This window comes from Sorex araneus, chromosome X (assembly GCF_027595985.1).
Source record: "Sorex araneus isolate mSorAra2 chromosome X, mSorAra2.pri, whole genome shotgun sequence".
NCBI lineage: Eukaryota > Metazoa > Chordata > Mammalia > Eulipotyphla > Soricidae > Sorex > Sorex araneus.
Window position 1 is genome coordinate 171,805,068 of NC_073313.1, and position 21,466 is coordinate 171,826,533.

The 21,466-nt window shown below is 39.6% G+C and overlaps 1 protein-coding gene across 2 annotated transcripts in view; it reads left to right on the forward strand.

The window, feature by feature from the left end:
• DARS1 (aspartyl-tRNA synthetase 1) overlaps nt 1–21,466 on the forward strand; it is a 61,830-nt gene that overhangs the window by 15,897 nt on the left and 24,467 nt on the right. For both annotated transcript variants that reach the window (XM_004616512.3, XM_055122202.1), the window contains exon 5: nt 18,894–18,996. In XM_004616512.3, the coding sequence (XP_004616569.1) occupies nt 18,894–18,996 (103 nt within the window). The remainder of the gene's footprint in view (nt 1–18,893; nt 18,997–21,466) is intronic.

Below are 21,466 nucleotides of genomic sequence, written 5' to 3' on the forward strand. Positions count from 1 at the left end.
TTAATATACTGATATGGTGGAGTTCAAATTAATAACCTTTTATTGTTTTGACTTGAATGTATTTTAAATTATTTCTGAAGACATGAAGTGTATGTCGCTATGTCTATATGGTTCTGTATAGAATATGCTTTTCTATTGTTTCATTATAAACTCTGTTAGATTCTTTAAAAATTTAGTCAATCTTTTAAAAAAATTGAAACCTCACCCACAGTACAAAGAAATATACTGCTGAGAAGAGGGCTTTTAATCCATGTAACATGATGAAGTGGTCCACAAATAGTTATTTCTTATTTGGGGGGTTTTCTCAGAAATTCCTAAGTGTGTCTTAAGTAAAAGCAATTGACTATATCTGATTTGCTATATCTGACTATATCAAACTTGCTAGCTGGAAAAACTACTTGCATATAGTCTCACTAATTGAGTAGTTCATAATGTCTAGCTATATAAGAAGTTTTAATCTAAATAAGATAGTGTAGGCATTATATTTTACACAAGAAAATAATTTAGTTGACTTTGCCTAGGTTTTATTAATTTTTTTGTTGGTGGTGGTGGTGATGATGATTTTTTTTTTTTCTTTTTGGGTCACACCCAGCGATGCTCAGGGGTTACTCCTGGCTTTGCAGTCAGGAATTACTCCTAGCGGTGCTCAGGGAACCATATGGGATGCTGGGAATCAAGCCCGGGTCAGCCACATGCAAGGCAAACGCCCTACCCACTGTGCTATTGCTTCAGCCCCATGATGATATTTTTTAAGGTCCACACCCAGCAATGCTCAGGCCATACTACTGGCCCTGCACTTATGGATCACTCCTGGTGGGCTCAAAGGACCTAATGGGGTACTGGGGATTGAACTCAGGTCAGCTGTGGCCAAGCTATATTTCATAATTCTTGACATGAAACCAAGATCTAGATCTAGATGTCATTTCAGGCTTAAGAATTAAATTCCAATTTGAGGTTCTTTTATTTATTTATTTAGTTTTGCTTTTTGGGTCACACCCAGCGATGCTCAGAGGTTACTCCTGGCTCTGCACTCAGGAATTACTCCTTACTCCTGGCAGTGCTTGGAAGTCCATATGGGATGCTGGGGATCGAACCCAGGTTAGTTACGTGCAAGGCAAATGGCTATCCTGCTGTACTATCGCTCCAGGCCCCAGTTCTTTTTTTTTTAAAGCAAAGAATGTGTAACTATTTTTAGTCCTTTAAAAATACAGACTTTATGTAGCTAGCAGTGTGTGGGAAAAAGATGGTTTTATAATAGAACTGTTGGAAATCATGAAGCCTTTGACTGGATATATTCAAGTGAATGGTGCCAATTTTATACAATAGGCTTGTCATATGGTACTTATGTTATAATTATTTAATTTTTGGCATTATTCCTATTGAGGTATCCAGTCTGAGCAAAAGTTAATTTTTTTAAATTTATTTTTTGTTTTTGAGTCACACCCAGCAGTATTCAAGGCTTATTTCTGGCTCTGCACTCAGGGATCACTTTTGGTGGTGCTCATGGGATCATATGGAATGCTGGCGATCGAACCCAGGTCAGCTGCTTGCAAGGCTAATACCCTCTGCTGTACTTTCACTTCGGCCTGATTAATAAATTACTAATAGCTTTTCTCACATGTGAAAAATGAAAATTCTCATGATTTTTACTCATGGCTCATGACTAGTGAAAAAAAAGATGGATCTTTAAAAACCTTGTGATCGGTTGAAAAATTTTTAGGAACATGATTGAATGTTTCTAAGGGACCAGTAGCTTATCTTTTCTATGTGACGTTAAAACTCTTCCTAAGGTAGAAGTTTTGACCCTTCTTGGTAATAGGCATCTAAGGCCAATATTCTTTCTAACAGAAAGCCAATAGCATGATCTTATGGTTAGAAGTAGTTCTTGGGTCCTTTCAGTCTAGTTGGGAGAAACCCTCCTCCAAAAATGAAGTAATAAATAGCTCAGATTATTGAAGAGTAGATTCAGATTATTGAAGAGTAGATTATACTTGTATACTTTGAAGAACTTAGGTCTGTGACTCCTAAAACAATGTGAATAAAAGGTACAACCACTCCATACAGTGATTATGCTGCTAACATTCTTTTTTGGCTTTTTGGGTCACTAAGACCTTAGAACTTGCATAGTCCTACTAAAAGTGAGTGAACAGTTTGATAAAATGGTTGAAAGGAATGTCAAAAACTTTGGCCTTTGTTTAGTTGCTGTGGTCTGAGGTTGTAAGTCCAGTGGGTAGCACTGTTCTCAGAATTGCTTGCTACTCCAAAAATTCTGTTTGCATTTAGTTGGCAACCCTGATTATATATATTTTTGTCTCTTCTTACACTTGTACAAACTTTTCTCTTGTTTGATTCTGCTCCAGTAAATCATCTGACTTACTCTGATCCAGTCTCTCTATAACCCACATCAGGGTCGATCCTTATTCATGAAGTTCAACCATATTCAACTCAGCTAGTATGAAATAACTTCTTATTGCTTTCATCAAAGATTTTTATTTGAAGTGCATTTACTAAAAGTGTGTGTGTGTGTGTGTGTGTGTGTGAAAATATATCACATGAGAAAGATAAGGCAAATTCCCACGGACCTTTTTTCAGACCTCAAGCACATAACACCATCTTAACTATTTTGGGGGCACGGGTAGGAGGTCTCCTCATTCTGTGCTCAGGGGTCACAGCTGCTGGTGCTCTGGGAACCATTTGCTATGCTCGGATCAAGCCCAGGTTGGCTGCGTGCACAGCAGCGCCTTATCTCCTGTCCTGCCTCTCCAGCCAGCTTAACCATTTTTGAATTTACTAGTGACTAATTATATTCACATTTTTATGCAGCAGATATTTAGAACTCTTTATCTTGCGCTGCTGAACTTTGGGCCCCATTAAGCACCAATTCTCCTTTTCTTCTTCTTTTTTTTTTTTTTTTTAAAGCTTTTTGGGTCACACCTGGCTCTGTACTCAGGAGCCATGCCTGGCGGTGCAAGGCAAACGCCCTACACGCTGTGCTGTCGCTCCAGCCCCTCTCCTTTTCTTCTTGCTGGTAACTATGACCCTACTTTCTCTGACTTAACTACTCCTAATGCTTCAGATAAGAGGAAGAAATACAATAATTCTTTTTCTGTGACTGACTTATTTTACGTCACATAATGTCCTTGAGGTTCATTCATGTTTTGACATGTGTCAAACTTTTTCCTTTTTGAGACTGAATCATATACCATTGTGCATCTATGGTATTTTGTTTGCCCATTCATCTGTCATAGATAATTGGGTCACTTCTTGCCTCCTGACTGTTATGGAAAGTGTTGTTGTGAACACAGGTGCACAGATATTTAAGTTCCTGCATTCAGTCCTTTTAAGTATAAACTCAGAAGAAGTAGCAATGAATTATGTGGTCATTTTATTTTTCATTTTTTGAGGCACTGCCACATTATTTTCCATAACAGCAACACTATTTTATTTTTTGTTCTTTTTGTTTTTTTTGGGCCACACCTGGTAATGCTCAGAGGTTACTCCTGGCTCTGTGCTTAGACATCACTCCTGGCACTGCTTAGGAGACCATGTGGGATGCTGGGGATCAAACCCAGCTCAGCTGAATGCAAGGCAAATGACCTCCCCACTGTACTCCGGTTCAAGCAGCACTATTGTAGATACCTACCAGCAGTGGATAGGGATTTGTAGGATAACATAGCCTCTGATAGTTTAGGTTTATTGGGTTACTCCTGCTACAGTGCTCCTATTCCTTTGTTTATTTGTAGCTTCTTTCTTAGTGTTCTGTTGACTTGTAAATATTGTTTTTCTCTTCTCCTTGAGTCCTTTGAATAGTTTATTCAGAGCCATGTCCTTTTTGTATAGACACAAGAAGACAATATTATGCTTTTGTAACTTGGGACTTAATTGGCTTCGAATATTATTCATTCCCCGGCATCTGCTTTCTCCACTTAAGCCTCAGTTGCCCTCAGTTCCTAGCACCCCAAAAGCAGGGTCCCAACGAGGGACAGGACGGATCCAGGGCAAGTGGTGAGTTATATGCTACCCTGGCATTGAGATGGGCCTGGCCAAAGTGCCTAATTCTTAACTATAAGTTAAGTGCTTGATCATAGACAAATGCTGTCATGATCCAAAAGTAATGACGAGACTAGGACCCTGCTAGGGATAGGAAAGACTGATCTGGCCTGAGCACTGTAGTGTGAGATTGAGATGGCCCCAGGAGAGCAATTCTATAAGCTTTAATGCATCTCTTATTGTGTCCATACAAAATGATTAATATTATGAATTCTCATATATTTGCTGCATGAGGAGAGGAGAAACACACTCATGGGACTCCGCCCTTGGGTGGATCCTCCTGCTGAAAGAGAATCAGTCCTAGGAGAAGCATCCCCTAAGGGAAAGGAACCTATTGATTGTGACCACGCCTATGTGTACGCCCCAACCTCCTCATGCTGGGGGATTTAACTAGGGGGTAGGGGAGCCAGATCCAGAGATCCTGAGAGAGATTGAGAGCCGGGAGAGAAGCAGAGAGAGAGAATGAAATAAACTGATCGAGCAACCAGTTTGGCCTTCTTCCTTCTGTCACCTGCCCTTGACCAATAGCCGCACACAGCGGTTCCAGAGCACCAAACTCGGGCGGTGAGACAGAGCCGCGCGGAGAGCCCGTGAGTGCACAGGCCCTTCGGCATACTTTAGTTTTTTACAAGGATTCACATTTCTTTATGTCATTACTAACACGTTATTTCCGATTTGTCTGTGTGGCCTTGTTGTTAATTTTTGCTGGTAGTCATTCGGATGCGTGGAGGTGATGTCTCATTTTGATATTTTCCTAATGATTGGTGATGTTGAATTTTTTTACATGACAGCACAGCCGGTAGGGCATTTGCCTTGCACACAGGTTCGTTCCTTTGTCCTTCTCGGAGAGCCTGGCAAGCTACTGAGAGTATCCCACCCGCACTGCAGAGCCTGGCAAGCTACCCGTGGCGTATTCAATATGCCAAAAACAGTAACAAGTCTCACAATGGAGACATTACTGGTGCTCACTTGAGCAAATCAATGAACAACGAGATGACAGTGCTACAGTTTTGGGTCACACCCAGCAATGCACAAGGGTTACTGCTGGCTCCTGCACTCAGGATTATTCCTGGCGGTGCTCGGGGGACCATATGGGATGCTGGGAATTGAACCCGGGTCAGCTGTGTGCAAGGCAAACAACCTTCCAGCTGTGCTGTTGCTCCAACCCCTAACATTCCATCATTTTCTTGAGTGTAGAATGATGGAAATACTCTTCAAGAACCTGTAACAAGGATCCTGTGGTCTCTTTTTAGATAAAGTTCATGGAAAAAGCCTCTACCTCCACACATGATCCATACTTTCATTGCTTATGAAATGCTTTTTTTTTAATAATTAATAAACTTAATTTACAGTTTAGATGTCAGAGCAATAGTATAGCAGGTAGGGCAATTGCATTTCACACGCTTAACCAGGGTTCCATCCTCATTTTCCCATTTGGTCCTGATCCCTGCCAGGAGTGATCCCTGAACACAGAGCTCTGAGCACTGCCTCAAATAACAAAAACAGTCTACAATTGAAATTCAGTGTATTGACTATCCTTGCTTTTTCTTGCCAAGATTTCATTGGGTACAATGTACCCCAGTAAAGGTTCAATATAGTAGTCACCAGCAGCTTCCCTGTCTGTATAGAGGGAAGATAGCAGGTTTGCTGCTAACAGCAGTGTTATTAGCCAGTTAGTACCCTGGCACATGTAGAGTGCTCTGGATTGACTTTTTTTTTTTTGGAGGGTTTAGGAGTTTTGTCTGTTTTTTTCACAATTGAGTTTTGACTAAGGTCTCTATGACTATAGGGCTAGCTTTCCTCCTAGCCTGTGTGTTAGCGTGCCTCTCCCAGAAAGTAAAGTGGTATTTTGTTCAAAACCTACCACAGTATAGCTCACCTGGAACACAACCTTGATGTGATTGAGATATGTCAATGGCTGGGAAAGCAAAACCCATTGCTTTCTTCTCTCAAGAATATCTTTTAAAAATGTCTTAATTTTGGCTCGGCTCCGGCCGGGTTTCGGCCTGGGTGCCCATGCCTCTGCACAGCCGGTGGATGTGGAACAAGCGGGAACCAGAGACAATTTAGGATTTGGGGTTCCAGCAAGTGCTTGCACCCATGTATGGAGACTGTGAATTAAGCCTTTGCCCCACGCCGGCTAACGGAGGAAAGAACCTTCCTTCTTGGTCTCTCTCCCCTCCGGGAGAAGGCGTGGTGTCCGACATTTTGTGGGTCCGTTGAGAAGGTATGAACCTTTGGCTCGGGGGGGAAAAAAAATGTGCTTTGAACTTGAAACAGCCGGGGGATACCAGGACAGTCCCCGCCGGGGCCGGTGCTCGGCTCCGGCCGGATTTCCGCCTGGGTGCCCATGCCTCTGCACATGGATGTGGAACGAGCGGAAACCAGAGACAATTTAGGATTTGGGGTTCCAGCAAGTGCTTGCACCCATGTATGGAGACTGTGAACTAAGCTTTTGCTACATGCTGGTCCAGGAAGGGAAACGATTCATTTTCCAACTTAAATCTCCGCGGACTTAATCACTATAATACAGAAATTGTAAACTGTGCGGCCGCGGACATTTTATCTCTTCATTCTCATCAGTGGAAAACTTATTATCAAATATTTCCTTGTTAATAGAGTTGTATTCTTGGGGGATAAATTCCAACAAAAATAGTGAGTCTGTTTTGAAACTCTAACAATAGTGAGTTGTGTGTTGAAATCTGGAAAGTAATCAAGGTAAAGAGAAAAGGAAGTGAAATTATCACACACGGGGGCAGGGGGGGTTGGGAGGTGAGGGGTGGGATGTATACTGTTTTTTTTGTTTTTGTTTTGTTTTTGTTTTTATTGGTGGTGGAATATGGGCACTGGTGAAGGGATGGGTGTTTGAGCATTGTATAACGGAGATATAAGCCTGAGAACTTTGTAACTTTCCACTTGGTGATTCAATAAAATAAATTTTAAAAAAATGTCTTAATTTATTCTGGCATGTATCCTTAAGGAATAGATAGAGCTATTTTGTTTTCTGGGAAGTAGTAGTGACTTTTAGATAACTGTTCTTGAGTTACTGAGAATCTAAATTGGTGAAAGATAATTCTAGTGTAAAGAATATGGCTAATTACAAAGTAGCACAAAAGGTTTTTATTTTGAGTCATCAGTTGGCACTATAAAGTTTTTTTAATCATTAGTAATACTAATGAATTTATCAGCATATTTATTGTGTGTAATTACCCCATTTGGGGAGACCACACCTAGTGGTATGTAGGGGCTGCTTCCCACCCTGCTTGGGGGTGACTTCCAGCAGTGCCTGGTTCTGGGTTGAACCCAGACTGCCTACACGCCAGGTGTGCACTTAGCTTGCTGAGCTACCTCTCCACTCCCTCACCTCCATTTTTATAAAGTATGCTTTAAAAATATAGTAAAACAGCAGTGGAGGGAAAAGTAGAGTTTCACGATCGTAATTTTCAATTTAAAATATATAACTCTCAGGGCCAGAACGATAGTTCAGCGGTTAGGGCATTTGCCTTGCACATGGCTGACCTGGGCTTGATCCCCAGCACCCCATATGGTTCCCTAAGCTCACCAGGAGTGTGCTTGAGCACAGAGCCAGGAGTAAGCCCTGAACACTGCCAGATATGGCCCAAGAAACTCATAAATATGGGATCTAAACATCACTCTGTAAATACAGTTAATTGCATGTACTATTGCTTTTTTTTTTGCCTTTTATTCATACTAGCATTGACACACATGACACATCTTACCTTGATCTTTTGTTTTTTTGGTATGTGGTGGGGGGGACGGGTAGTGTTTAGACTCAATACTCAGGGCTTACTCCTGACAGGGCTCCGGGTACCATATGGGGTGTCAGGAATGGAATCCAGGTTCACCACATGCAAAACAAGTGCCATACCCGTTAATTATCTCTCCAGCCCCATTTTACCTATTCATCTTAACTATTCTCAACACTCACTGTTGTTAGAAGTCATACGTGAAGTCAAGCAACAAAACAGTTACTGGGTTTAGAAAAATGAAGTTGGAAAATCAGACCACAGATTCAGGATTTAAAATGAGAATTAATCCTTTTCTAAGATCTGGATACAGGAAAGAAATAAAGGAATTTGGTTAGATAACTGTCGCTATTACTTAACATCAGGCTCTGCACTACACTTGCACAAACTTAATGCTCTCTTTGAATTGGTCTATTGTCAGCGAGGGAAGATCTTGGGATTTTCCACTGTGGGTTGGTTTTTTATAGGATGGTACAAGTAGACTATCAGTTCTGCTCTAATATAGGAAATTTCTGAAATAAAAGTCTCAGAGGTTTGTGAAAAGTCAGTTAATAGCACTACAGTCCAAAGCTTCATCATTGGCTTAGAACCTACATTTTTCAAAATACAGTAGTTTTATATGTTTGAATGATGGAGAATAAATGATAAATAAATATTACCTTTTATTTTTAAAGGGTTTACTTGTGGAAGTGGGTGTGAGAAGTATTATAGCTTGAAAGCTATTGTAAAGTGTGCGAGGAAGCTGTCTGGGGTTGGAAGGAAAGTTGGGCCACAGGCTGTGTAGCACAAGTAGGTGCTTGAGATGTGTGTCTCATGTGTTCCTGCATGCTATACTCAACCTGAATTCAGTGTCTATTAATCTTGTATTTCTGACTGATGAAATCTGGCAAAGATAAGACAAAAAATCCTCCTTACGTTCATATTCATCCTTCCCCTGGCAGTTGGTTTGGAATAAATGTGCATTTTTGGAAAGGTGTTATGGTGAAAATGACTATACTCCTAAAGGAAAACATTTGCTCAGTCAGTGAATAAATGTATTAGTCGTGGGACCTGCTGGAGGAACAGTGCAGTGGTTAGGGCATTCGCCTTACATGCAGTCAACCCAGGTTCAATCTCTGGCACTCCATAAGATCCCCCGAGCCCACTGGGAGTAATCCCTGTACTCAGAGACAGGAGTAAGCTCTCAGCACTGCCAGGTGTGGCCCCACAGTTTAATCTTACCTATTTGCTGACTGCATACATATATATGGCAGTGAGGTGGGGGGAAAAAAGTAGAAAAGGACTTTAAAGTTTCTGTCCACTGAAGGCATTGCAACCAAAAGTGTGTCAGTCACAATTAAAACAGTGAAATAACCAGAGATATTTGTGTGAGCTTCAGAGCCAGTTGTGTGATTGCAGGAACAGTAGAAGCAGTACTTCACTTCACTATCTTTATTTAGCAATACTTCATTTTATTGGTTGACTAATGATTTGGGGGCCACACCGAGCTGTGGTTGGGATCATTACTTCATTTTAACTGCTCTCTCCTTTGCCCCTCAGAATTTCATTTTAAATTCCAGTGGTCATTTTTTAGCCATAATTTCATCTTTTCTACTTATCTCGTACCTCATAATCTGCTTTTGCAATCTTTTTACAATTTCCTCATTTTCTCCTTGTCTTTTCTCTCCCTTTCAGATTTTGCATAACCATAGTTCTATTTTTAGAACTGTTCTCACTGCACCCTTCTCCTGTCTCTTTGTTTCCTGTCTCTTTGTTTCTCTTGCCCTACTAATAATGATGCCAAGGTTAAAGAGTATATTGTGTATGTGTTGTAACAGTTGATTTTTTTTTTTTTATTTCTCATCTGGGTCCAGTAGACTATATTCTACTTTATAATGAAAGTAGAGCTTTATAGACTGCCTCTATTTTCATTGTTTAACTGAATGCTTCAGGATTTCATTTCTCTTTATTTCTTAGTTTTTAATTATAATTAGAAAAATATTTGGAAAACATTACATGGCTTAATAATTATTATCCTTCTATTATGATTAAAAACAATGCATGAAGACAGGCATATAAAAAATTCTAATGGAGTCTATTATTTAAATAAAGCAAAAATCCTTTAGCTTACTTTAGAAATTTAAGGACCAGTGAAGCATGTAGTAATTCAAATGAATATTTAGTAACACATTCACTTTGAGAAGCTAGCAGCTTAGTTAGTGAACCAACTACCCATTTTGCCAGAATCTTTGGTTTGGAAAATAGAATAGGGAAAATTATATATGTCTATAAGAAAAAGCCAATTCTAATCCTCATAGAATTTTCACTCTCTTCGATCATTTATATGTGTGAAGTGCTTGCAATTATCTTCAGTACTAGGGGAATACCTAAGTACTGTTTATTTATTCTCAAGGTGTTTCATTTTAAATAGTGCTACCCACAGAGACTGGACATTTAAAACACATGAACTCCTACATGACCAAGTGGGAGAAATAATGGTATTTATATGTTAATTCCATGAGGCCCAACACTGGACTGTATTCCCTCTGGCCATATACCAGGTGGAAAAAAGCAAAGACTTCACTATTAAAAATATCAAATCAGATCGCTCCAGCTGGGGTTTTCTAATCATTTAAAAGGCAAAGTATGAGGTCACTTTTAATATCTTAAGTAGATAACTGTCTTAGCATTTACGTTAGATATTAAATCTGTTGTACTTATATTTATGTTGGCAACAAAATTCTATTGCCAGTTTTAGCTTGTGAATATTTTCCTCAAGAACAAATTTGAAGTTTAAAATTCAGAGTTGTTTTTCCCAAGCATCTTCCCTAAGAATATCAAATAAATCAATATACAAGTCCAAAAAGTTGACTTGCTAATTGTATTTAAGTGCCACGTGACTGTTTAGCACATTATTTTAATCAATTTGTTGGAGAGATCAATTTTCTCATGGTTGAAGGCAGATAAATATGAAGCAACTAAATGGTTTCATAGGAAGATGGCCATCTCATTCCCTAGAGATCTTTAAAAACAGATTCTTAATTATGTATTTGAAATGGTTTGAGGTCTTTAAATGAAATCTTGTCTGGAAGTAGGATTTTTGAGATACCTGTCCAGACCTTTGTATTTGGATCATCATCTTACATTGATGTTCACTTTTTAGTATCTTATAGCTTATGTTTGAATTGAGGCTATACCATCATCCCTTTTTTTAAGGGTTACGTTTTAGTTTGTGCAGTTTAAAATTAATAGAGTAGTCTATGTTACTTATGATTGAGGCTTATAGGGATTTTTTTTTTTAGGCAGCCCTGAAGGCCTTTGTATATTGACCATTAACAAGGAAAGGCCTATTCAGATTGTTATGTAGATTTGTATTTTCTTTTTCTTCATATTAGTCATTGTGGTTAAGTAATAACTCCTAGCTGTGCCGCTCCAGACGGGGGCAGGTGCCGTCCCACCACCTGCTCTCTAAGAGCTCCATCGGTCGCCATTTTCTAGAAGCCAGCAAGAAGCACCAGTTCCCATGTGGCCATGATTCGGAGACACACACACAGGAATATCGGACACGAGCCACCTGCAGCAGCAATTTCTTCAGATCCTAACCATTAAAATCTTAGAATACCTAAAGACGCAGCCGCCATTGTGGCCGTGCGAAATTACATTATATCCATAACAAGCAATACAAAACACATTATCTAGCAATTGTATTTTCAGCAGATATAAAGGGAGGTAGGACTGGTCTCAAAATATCGAAGGTAACTAAAGTAGAGAAAGGAGACCTTGCAAATTGTTTGCCACACAAGCAGGGGAGGTGGGGGGCCGGGAATACTGGGAATTTTGGTGGTGGAAAATGTGCACTGGTAAAGGGATGGGTGTTGGATGACCGTATGATCTAAGTTCAAACATGAAATTTTTGTTACTGTGTCTCACGGTAAATTAATAAAAAATTTTAAAGTAGATGTATACACTTACAGGTGAGAGCTAGCTAGCCTCATGAGGATAAGTTGGTGAGCATATGCTTGAGCGTATTTTAAAGCATGTATGAAAAATACATGTTTTTATTGGAATAAGGTACTTGTCTGTTGGAAGAGAAACTTCTTGGTCTTCCCAGTTCCATGTTTGTACTAAAAACTTGTATGAAGATGTGCTTTAAAATTAGGTCCTGGGATTCAGTCCCTGGCACCACAAAAAGAGGACTAGGGGGGTTGTGTCTGAAATTCAAAAATTCACCATTTATATTCAAAATTTTACCCTGAATTCATATTTTTTACACAAAGATTTTAATTAATTTCTATTGAGACTGGCCACAAAGGTTTAGATCAATCAGCACCAAGGAAAATGTTGGGAATTGGGTAGGGAGAGAACACGCTGCATGAGCAAGGGGAGTGGCACACTTGGCAATAGAAAAAGTTTAGAAGTATTTTTCATACATTATGCTGTTACAGACTGGAGCAATAGCGCAGCGGGTAGGGCATTTGCCTTGCATGCGGCCAACCTGGGTTCTATTTCTCCATCCCTCTTTGAGAGCTCGGCAAGCTACTGAGAGTATTTTGCCTACACAGCAGAGCCTGGCAAGCTACCTGTATATCGTATACCTGTATTCGATATACCGAAAACAGTAACAAGTCTTACAATGGAGACGTTACTGGTGCCCACTTGAGCATATCGATGACAGTGCTACAGTGCTATGCTGTTATAATTTTTCTTGATCTGTTACTATGCTAAGTGGTTCTTTGTGGTTCGGTGGTAGAGGACTGGCCTTTGCAGTGTGAAGTGATGGATTTGAACCATAGCTAACTTGCGTTTTGCACACACAAATAAAACTGATATTTTTATAAAATACATTAAGGAGATAGTGCTTTTAAAAATAATTTTATTCTATAAAGATTAAGTTAGAAGTAAGCTATTAGACTGACAGTTGATGTCCTTAATGGATGACATGAGGTCTGTTGTATCTATTAGCTAAGCATTTTTAATATCAAGACCATCCTAATTCATCTTATTTGAGGAGTGATTAATTATATGAAAAGTCAAAAGGATGGTTAGAAAATGAAAGAGGTATAAAACATAATGCATTGGTAGTGTATTTTGGGAGGTAGTGATAATAATAAATATAGCTGACTTAGCTCTTGAAAAGATATGTTTCACTTACTTCATCTATTTCTCCTACAATAAAACCATTCCCAGGAGATCCTGTTTTTCACCATGAATTTTTTTTCCCCCTTGCCATATCCTCTATAAAAACCCAAGTCTTTTAGCTGGGCATCTAGCTCAGTGCTTGAGAATGAACCTTGCGTGTGTAAAGTCTGAATTCAATCTGTGGCACACAGAAAAACGTTAAAAACCCACTAGGCTTTTAGTTACTTGTCAGACAAATTTTTTCAAAATATAAGCATAGTAGTTGGGGCTGGAGCGATAGCACAGTGGGTAGGGCGTTTGCCTTGCATGTGGCCGACCCAGGTTCGATTCCCAGCATCCCATATGGTCCCCTGAGCACCGCCAGGAGTAACTCCTGAGTGCAAAGCCAGGAGGTAACCCCTGTGCATTGCCGGTGTGACCCCCCAAAAAAAATATATATATATATATATGCATAGCATATTAATTTCAAAGTGTAAAATTAAAGCCCTAATCTGACCTCTTTATAATAAAAGAGTCAAGCCATAGTACATATTTTATCAAGTATTAAGCCAACTTAACATACAGTATCAGTTAAGTTCATATTAGACGTTTTCAAAGCAGAATCTTAATCCTTTTCCTTCTAATAAATTATTCTATTCCTCTCAAATTAACTCTAAATATACCTACTAAGGTACATAAAACCTATATAAAGTCTTTTCCTAGTTTTAGTCTTACAACTTTTTTATTCTGATGTCTCTTTTCTTCTGAATCCATTCATGCCCCCCAAATAAAAGGGATAGTAGAAAAAGATGCAAAGGTATTAGAGCTAATTACAAGGCTAATAATATCTAATTGAGCTATTCTGTTATGAGCGTGGTGCTGCTAGCTGTAGTAGGGCTACTATGATTGGAAGGACAAAAAATTTAACTCTAGTACCCTGCATGTCTTATGTTCGTACCTTTTGAGATCAGTTCAATAGACCAATTCATGATAGCAGAAGTTCTAGATTAATGTAATGGGTTGGGTTTTTAGAAGTTCTTTTGTGAAATTGTTTTGTTTGAAAACGTGTTTAAAAATGGCAGTTTTCTAGTCTAGATGGTCACATATTTTAGCATATTATACTGCAGGCAAACTTGAGAAACAGATTTTGCAAATTGTGATTTGTGATATTACAAATTTTTGGTTTTTAATATGAATCACAACAAGGAAATTCGTGGTTTTCTTTTTTTTTTCCTTACTGCATATAAAAATTACCTTTATGGGGCTGGAGAAAGAATACAGTGGGTAAGGTGTTTGCCTGGCACATGGTCAACCTAGGTTCAATCTCCAGCACCCAGTATGGTCCCTGAAACTCTACCAGGAGTGATCCCTGAGCACAGAGCCAGGAATAAGCCCTGATGACTGCCAGGTATGGTCCATAAACAAAAAAATTATATTTTTACATACTAGAGCCTGTTAACATGTCTAGAATATGTGCATATCTTAATTTTAAAATATGTTATTACTAAATAGATGCTACCCTTTAGTGTCTTGTAATCTTTCTTGCTGGTGGACCATTTTTCTTCTTTGTTGGTGGTTTTTGGTTGATAGGGGTAGTTGTGTGATCACTGGGACGGCTAGGAGAAGCCCCCGGCAGCTCTCAGCTCTCCCTCTTGCCGCCCGAGTTTCATGGACTCGGCCGCTCCTCCTTGGGTCGGCCAATGCCATGGGCAGACGAAGGAGGAAAAGAAGCCTCCAGCCTGGTTGATGATCAATTGCCATTTATTCCATTCTCCCCACGAGCCTGTTCCAGTCTCACTAAGCCCCCCATTCTAGTCTCACACTGCTTCTCATTCCCGTCACCTCCTGTCTCTCCACTCATCTCTCCCCGCTCCCTCTCGCAGCCGCAGCCACATCTCGTCTCTCCACGCGCCTGCTCCAGCATTCTTCCCTACGTTCTTCTTCCTCTGTCCCCCTTGCTAGTCTCTCCGTGCTCCATCTTGCTGCCCTGCTCTCTCTAGTCTCTTACCAACTCCCCCCAATAGGGTAGCACAATTAACATATGAAAGCCCTTCCACTCAAGGGCAAAATACCATTTAGGGATGTTTCTCCTCTCCTTAGTCCAATAACTTAATATCTTAATTCTACTTCTTAATATTTGTTATTTTGTATGGACACAGTAAGAGATACATTAAGCTTATAGCCTCTCAGTGCATCTGTGAGAGTTGAAATCAGCCTCTTCCAAATGCCTATGAATTTTAATAATTTTATCTCTTCTCATGAAGTCCTTCAGTGGCCCTAACCTTTATGTCTCAGAAAATGGGGAAGCTGAAGAAGACATAGGCAGGGATAACTGGATTGCAGTGGAATTGAACACACACATTGTATCAGTTAAGCTTGCCATCTTACATGGGCAAGAGTTATGGTGCACCAAAAAACAATTAGGAGAGTAACATCAAAGAATACAGAATACTATTACATGAAATAATAACGAAAAGAAACAAAATCTGACGCAGAAACAAAGTCATGCTATTGGAAAAATAGCATGACTCCAAAGACTTGGTTGCCGTTGTCCCAACCCTCAGCTGTTTTTTTTTAATAACTCATTTGCAAAGTTCAGTAAAGTGAATAAAACCAGGTATGCCTGTAGCACTGTAGCACTATCGTCCCGTTGTTCATAGATTTACTCGAGCAGGGACCAGTAATGTCTTCATTGTGAGACTTGTTACTATTTTTGGTATATTGAATACACCACCGGTAGCTTGCTGGGCTCTCCAAGAAGAATGTAGGAATCGAACCCAGGTTGGCCCTACCCGCTGTGCTATCGCTCCAGTCCTGTCACTGTCACTGTCGCTGTCATCCCGTTGCTCATCGATTTGCTAGAGTGGGCACTAGTAACATCTCCATTGTGAGACTTGTTACTGTTTTTGGCATATTGAGTATGCCACGGGTAGCTTGCCAGGCTCTGCCGTGCGGGCGAGATACTCTTCGTAGCTTGCTGGGCTCTCTGAGAGAGATGGAGAAATTGAACTCAGGTCGGCCCCGTGCAAGGCGAATACCCTGCCTGCTGCACTATCACTCCAGTCCTGTACCAAATAAAATTTAGTAAAGGTTAAGTTGGTTCTGAGTTTTAACTTCTGAAATTTTGTTGGTATTTGGACAACACCCGACAGTGCCCAGAGGAGCATATTCATTGCCAGGAACGATGGTCACATCCAGAGCCACATGCAAGGCAAGAGCCTTAGCCTTGATCTCTTGGTTTCTTAGGTTTAAACAGAGGCATCCAGGGACAGGGCCATAGTACAAGTCTTAGGCGCTTCTCTTGTATACAGTTGCCTCTCGTTTGGGCCCCAGTACCACATGTCTCTGTGCGTGCTGCTTGGAGTAATGTCCAGGAAACATCAGCTGTGACCCAAAAACAAAAACCTGGTACATTTTGGGGAGAGGGTTTTTTAAATAGTATTGTAGTTTGGTTAACATGTTTACAATAATGATGCTCAACGGTTTTGGTGTACTGTTGCCATACCATCAGTACCCATTACCCTTACTTAGAACTTAACTTCCGCCTAGTCTACTTTAACCATTCTGTTCCTCTGTCACTGCTTGGAAATCTCAGTTTGGAACACAAGGCCAAAGGTTTGTTGTCATTCATCATTAGTGATCTGTTCCTTTCTTTTGTTTCTCCATTTATCACTGATGAGTGAGATCATCTGCTCTTTGTCTTGTTTTTTTCTAACCTAATCCTCCTTTCTAGCCTGATACCAGTAATATTGCTGGTATTACTTAATGTGATACCAGTTCCATCCAGTGATTAGCATGGTTAAGGAAGTCAAGGCCAAAATTAAGTAAACACTGTTGAATAGGAGAAAATATTCATATGCCATATATCAAATAAAGGGCAATACCCAGTATATGTAAAATACTTACAAAACAAAACTGAACAGCAAAGAAACCAGTAACCCTGTCTAGAAAATAAGGAGAAGAGATGAACACCCTTTGAGAGAAGACATTGATGGCTCAGAGCCATATGAAACCGCATTCTTCATAACATATGAGGGAAATGCAAATCAGAACAATGGTGAAATAATCATCTCACACCAGTCAGAAAGACTGAAAATAACCATTGTTGACGGGGATGGTGTGAAAAAAGAAAACCTTTATTCTCTGTTGGTGGGAATGTCAACCTCTATGGGAAATTGTACAAAGATTTCTCAGAGAGTAAGGATGGCGAACTTCCATATATGACTTAGTAATTCCACTTCTTGACATCTCCCCCAACACAAAAACATTAATTTGAGAGGGTAATCACACATCCATGATCATTGAATTGCTGCAGTAGTGCAGATACAGAGACAAACTAAAAGTACAGTGACAGATGAATAGAAACTGTTTCGATATACACAATGGAGTACTATGTGCTATAAGAATAGATGAAATCTAGGGCTGGAGAGATCATATACTAGGTAATACCCTTTCCTTGCACACAGAAGACCCAGATTCTGTTCCTGCACCCCATATGGTCCCACGGCCTCCAAAAGTGACCCCTGAGCACAGATCCAGAAGTAGGCCCTTAGCACTGTCAGGTATTGCCCCCAAAACAAGCCAAAAAAAATAAATGAATCTTGCAGTTTGCTGCAGCTTGGATGGAACTAGAGAACATTGATACTTTTTGAGGAAGAACTTGGATTTAAGAAACTTTAACTAGCCTTAGGCAGTATCTAACAAAATTACAGCTTTTTTCTTGAAGGATACTAACTTGTATGTTCAGGGATAATAGTGAATGTGTTTAGAATTGCCTTGAAGAGGACTGATTGAAATGGAACGCTTTCTAATAGGGAGTTTAAAGCAAAGGGTGAGAGAATTAAGAGGATACTAGAACCTAATAGGAATGTAAGAGTAAAGCTCTAATTAGAAGGGGGAGGGGAGTGTGGTAAGTCTTAATGACTTAATGAGATGCCATGAAAGCACTTGAAGAACTTGAAAGTTAAGTCCCTTTCTATGAATATATTGTATCATATTCTTTCAGAAAATGTCTCTTGTACACAGAAGTAAAACTGATACATGGTGGGGGATGATGGTTCTCTAGAGAGCTCAAAGGACTGGAGTGCATGTGTTGTGTTCTGGGACCCTGAGTTAGATCCCCAGGACCACATGTAACTTGAGATATGAGCCAAGACTAGCCCCCTATCCCCCCAAAATAGATAAAAAACCACTGAAACTATTACATTAGGTAGAGGGACTGATGCTTTGGATTATATCTTTTCTCCGTTGTTTGTATATCTGGAGATTAACAAATAGCCAACACATGTGTTTACTAAGCTATAGCAAAATTATCTTTTATTTCAGAATTTGAATATCTTGAATTCAGAATTCGGGTTTTTTATAGAACTACCCACAAGGTGCAATTGTTTCATTCTTATAGTACGTTAAGCTTCAAGTAGACTTTCTTAAATAGGCGTACACAATCCTGTAAGCTGTCTGACATAAATCCAGTGATGTTTGCTTAGAAACTGTAGGCAGTGAAGATATAATTGCAGCACCCTAATGTCCTTTTACTACCTTGAAATCTTTTCATTTGACCTTCTTCTATTATTCAGTTCCATTCCGTATCAGTGATTGCATTTATTAAAGCCAGTGTTTCTTATTATAGGAAATGCTGATCTTAGTAAGTTTCCACTATAAGGGAGGAAAATATTCTTTAATAATTGAAAGATATTATTTCTATTCTCACAGTTCGCTGCTGGTCACATTGCCTTTTATGTCCAGGATATTTTATAAGTGGTATCCAAGTTATGGCATCTAGAAAAGCATCTCTTGAAGGAATCTCACAAGGTGTGCTTCATAGTAGCTTATTGCAAGTAGGTTAAACAGACTGCTTATCTCAAGTGGCTTTCTGTATTAAAGAGGAATTTAATATATTCAGCTTTACTGTTGAAACACCAAATGATTTCTGATACCTTTGATGAGATGATTAAAGTTGGAAATTTTCTCTTTTGACAGCATCAACAAAGAGAGCATCGTAGATGTAGAAGGTGTTGTAAGAAAAGTGAATCAGAAAATTGGAAGCTGTACACAGCAGGATGTAGAGTTACATGTTCAGAAGGTAACATTTTTCAAAATAGTAGGTGTACAGAAATAGATCTCAGTACTTCTTACAAATATTTGTCACTAATTGTTTTTAATTATTAGAGTCGATATAAAATGTTGAAATCTATTGCTAATTCAGTTCATTTTTCTTATAAAACAATCCATCCTGATACTTCATAATTTTAAACAAATAATTATTTGCTCACCGTCCTGGGCATTGGCAGTTAAAGTGGGAGCCCATCGGGGAAGGTTGCTTTCTTCTCAGCTTTCTTTTCAGAGTAGAAGATCAAGCTAGACATGATCATTATAATAGTGTCAATATTTGCTAAATATTCTATTGGTCAATGTATGTTACATGGCAAAATTCAGTTGAGAGATGGAGAAAGAATTTTTTCCCCTCAGTGGAAGGAATTATTGTAACTTCCCCCTACACACAACCAGTTTCCCCAGTCTACCATGGTCTAACTTGAGAAAAGTACACCCGAAGAACTGTCCACTATTATGAACATGTCATGCCATGAGCATTCTTCTTAATTGTATTAACTCTTGATCATTATTTTCCCTCTAATTTTTAAATTTCTGATATAGTATAGAGAAGTCACAAAGATAATACAAGATTTTTCTTACATTTCATTATTAACTACTTTTTGGTCACACATGTTACTGTGTAGAGCACTTGCCTTTGCATGTGTGAAATCCTAACTTCAGTCCTCAGTACCACAAAGAAAAAAAACTTGTTTTTACAGATTTATCCCACAAAGCTTTCTTTTCAGAATATAAACTAGACATGATCATTACAATAGTATCCTAAAAATCTAAAACATTTAGTTATCGACTTAGTAGACCAGGATGCAGCTGAGTGGTGGAGTACAGGCTTTGCAAGTATGCGGTCCTAAGGTCTCTGCTGAAAGGTAATAAGGGAAAAAAATCATCCTGCAGTTTCCAATTTACATTTCTCAGATAAAGGCCTGGTTTGTGTCTATAATCAATGTCCTTAAATTCCTTTTTGACAGTCTGTCCCCACCGCACCCCATGAGCATGTGTGAGCACAGGTCAGAGCAGTCAGGCAGAATGACAGATGCAGAAAGGTCAACTCGGGCAGATACACTGATTTGAGGGTTAAGAGTTATGGTCCCCCATGTAATGCTGGGAGAGAGAGAGAGAGAGAGAGAGAGAGAGAGAGAGAGAGAGAGAGAGAGCGAGAGAGAGAGAGAGAGAGAGAGAGAGAGAGAGAGAGAGAGAGAGAGAGGAGAGAGAGAGGAGAGAGAGAGAGAGAGAGAAGATCTTTCTTTAAAAAAAAAAAAAGATTTGGGGCTGGAGAGATAGCACAGCGGGTAGGGAGTTTGCCTTGCACGCAGCCGACCCGGGTTCAAATCCCAGCATCCCATATGGTCCCCTGAACACGGCCAGGGGTAATTCCTGAGTGCAGAGCCAGGAGTAACCCCTGTGCATCGCCAGGTGTGACCCAAAAAGCAAAAAATAAATAAATAAAAAATTTAAAAAAAAAAGATTTAATTTACCCGGAACTCCCATATGGTCCCCCAGCACCGCCAGGAGTAATTCCTGGGTGCAGAGCCAGGTGTAACCCTGTGTAATGCTGGGTGTGACCCAAAAAGCAATAAATAAATAAATAAATAAATAAATCTTTCTTAAAAAAAAAAAAAGATTTAATTTACCCGGAACTGAGTTACAGAACTCTTCAGAAGAAGTCAGAGGTCACATATCTCCTCATTCTCAGCAATGGAAAACAAATTATCAAATGCTTCTTTTCCAGCAGGTCCGACTCTGGGGGGGAACTCCAAACAATAATAGTGAGTTTTTTTTGTTTGTATGTAATCAAAGTAAAGAGAAAGTAAAGTGAAATTTACCAACTACACAGGCGGGAGTGGGGGGCTGGGGAGGAGGGGTTTGGGGGGAGGTTTACTATGGTTCTTGGTGGTGGAATATATGCGCTGGTGAGGGGGGTGGATGAATGAATAAATGAATGAATAAATAAATAAATAAAGTGACATATTAACAGACTATCATTAAATAAAGCCTAGTATCCAAAATAACTAGACCCAACGAAAAATGTTAGCTGCCTTTTCAAAAGATGATATAGCAACTTACAGCCAATGTAGCTTTGGCATATGTTGACAAAGAGGTTTATCAGGTAAACAGGTGAGGGCATTGTTCATGAGCACTCTGAAAAGAAGAAAAGAAACCAAAGGAGCCACATATTTCTGACTCATTTCTCAATTTAATTCAAACATGGTATTAATACTATTTTTTTTTTTAAGTAAAACCATGAATCATTTAAAAAAAAAAAAAAAGAAGAAGAAGTCAGAGGTCAGTCTTGAAAAGAAGCCAAGCCTGTGCCAAGGTGATTTCACTGGGGCGCCTCACATGGAACAGGTGTTCTCTCTCTGCCTACTCCAAATGACACCCCCCACCCCCTACCCCCACCCCCCGGCGGCCACAGACTTCCAGAAGAAAAACCCAGGTGT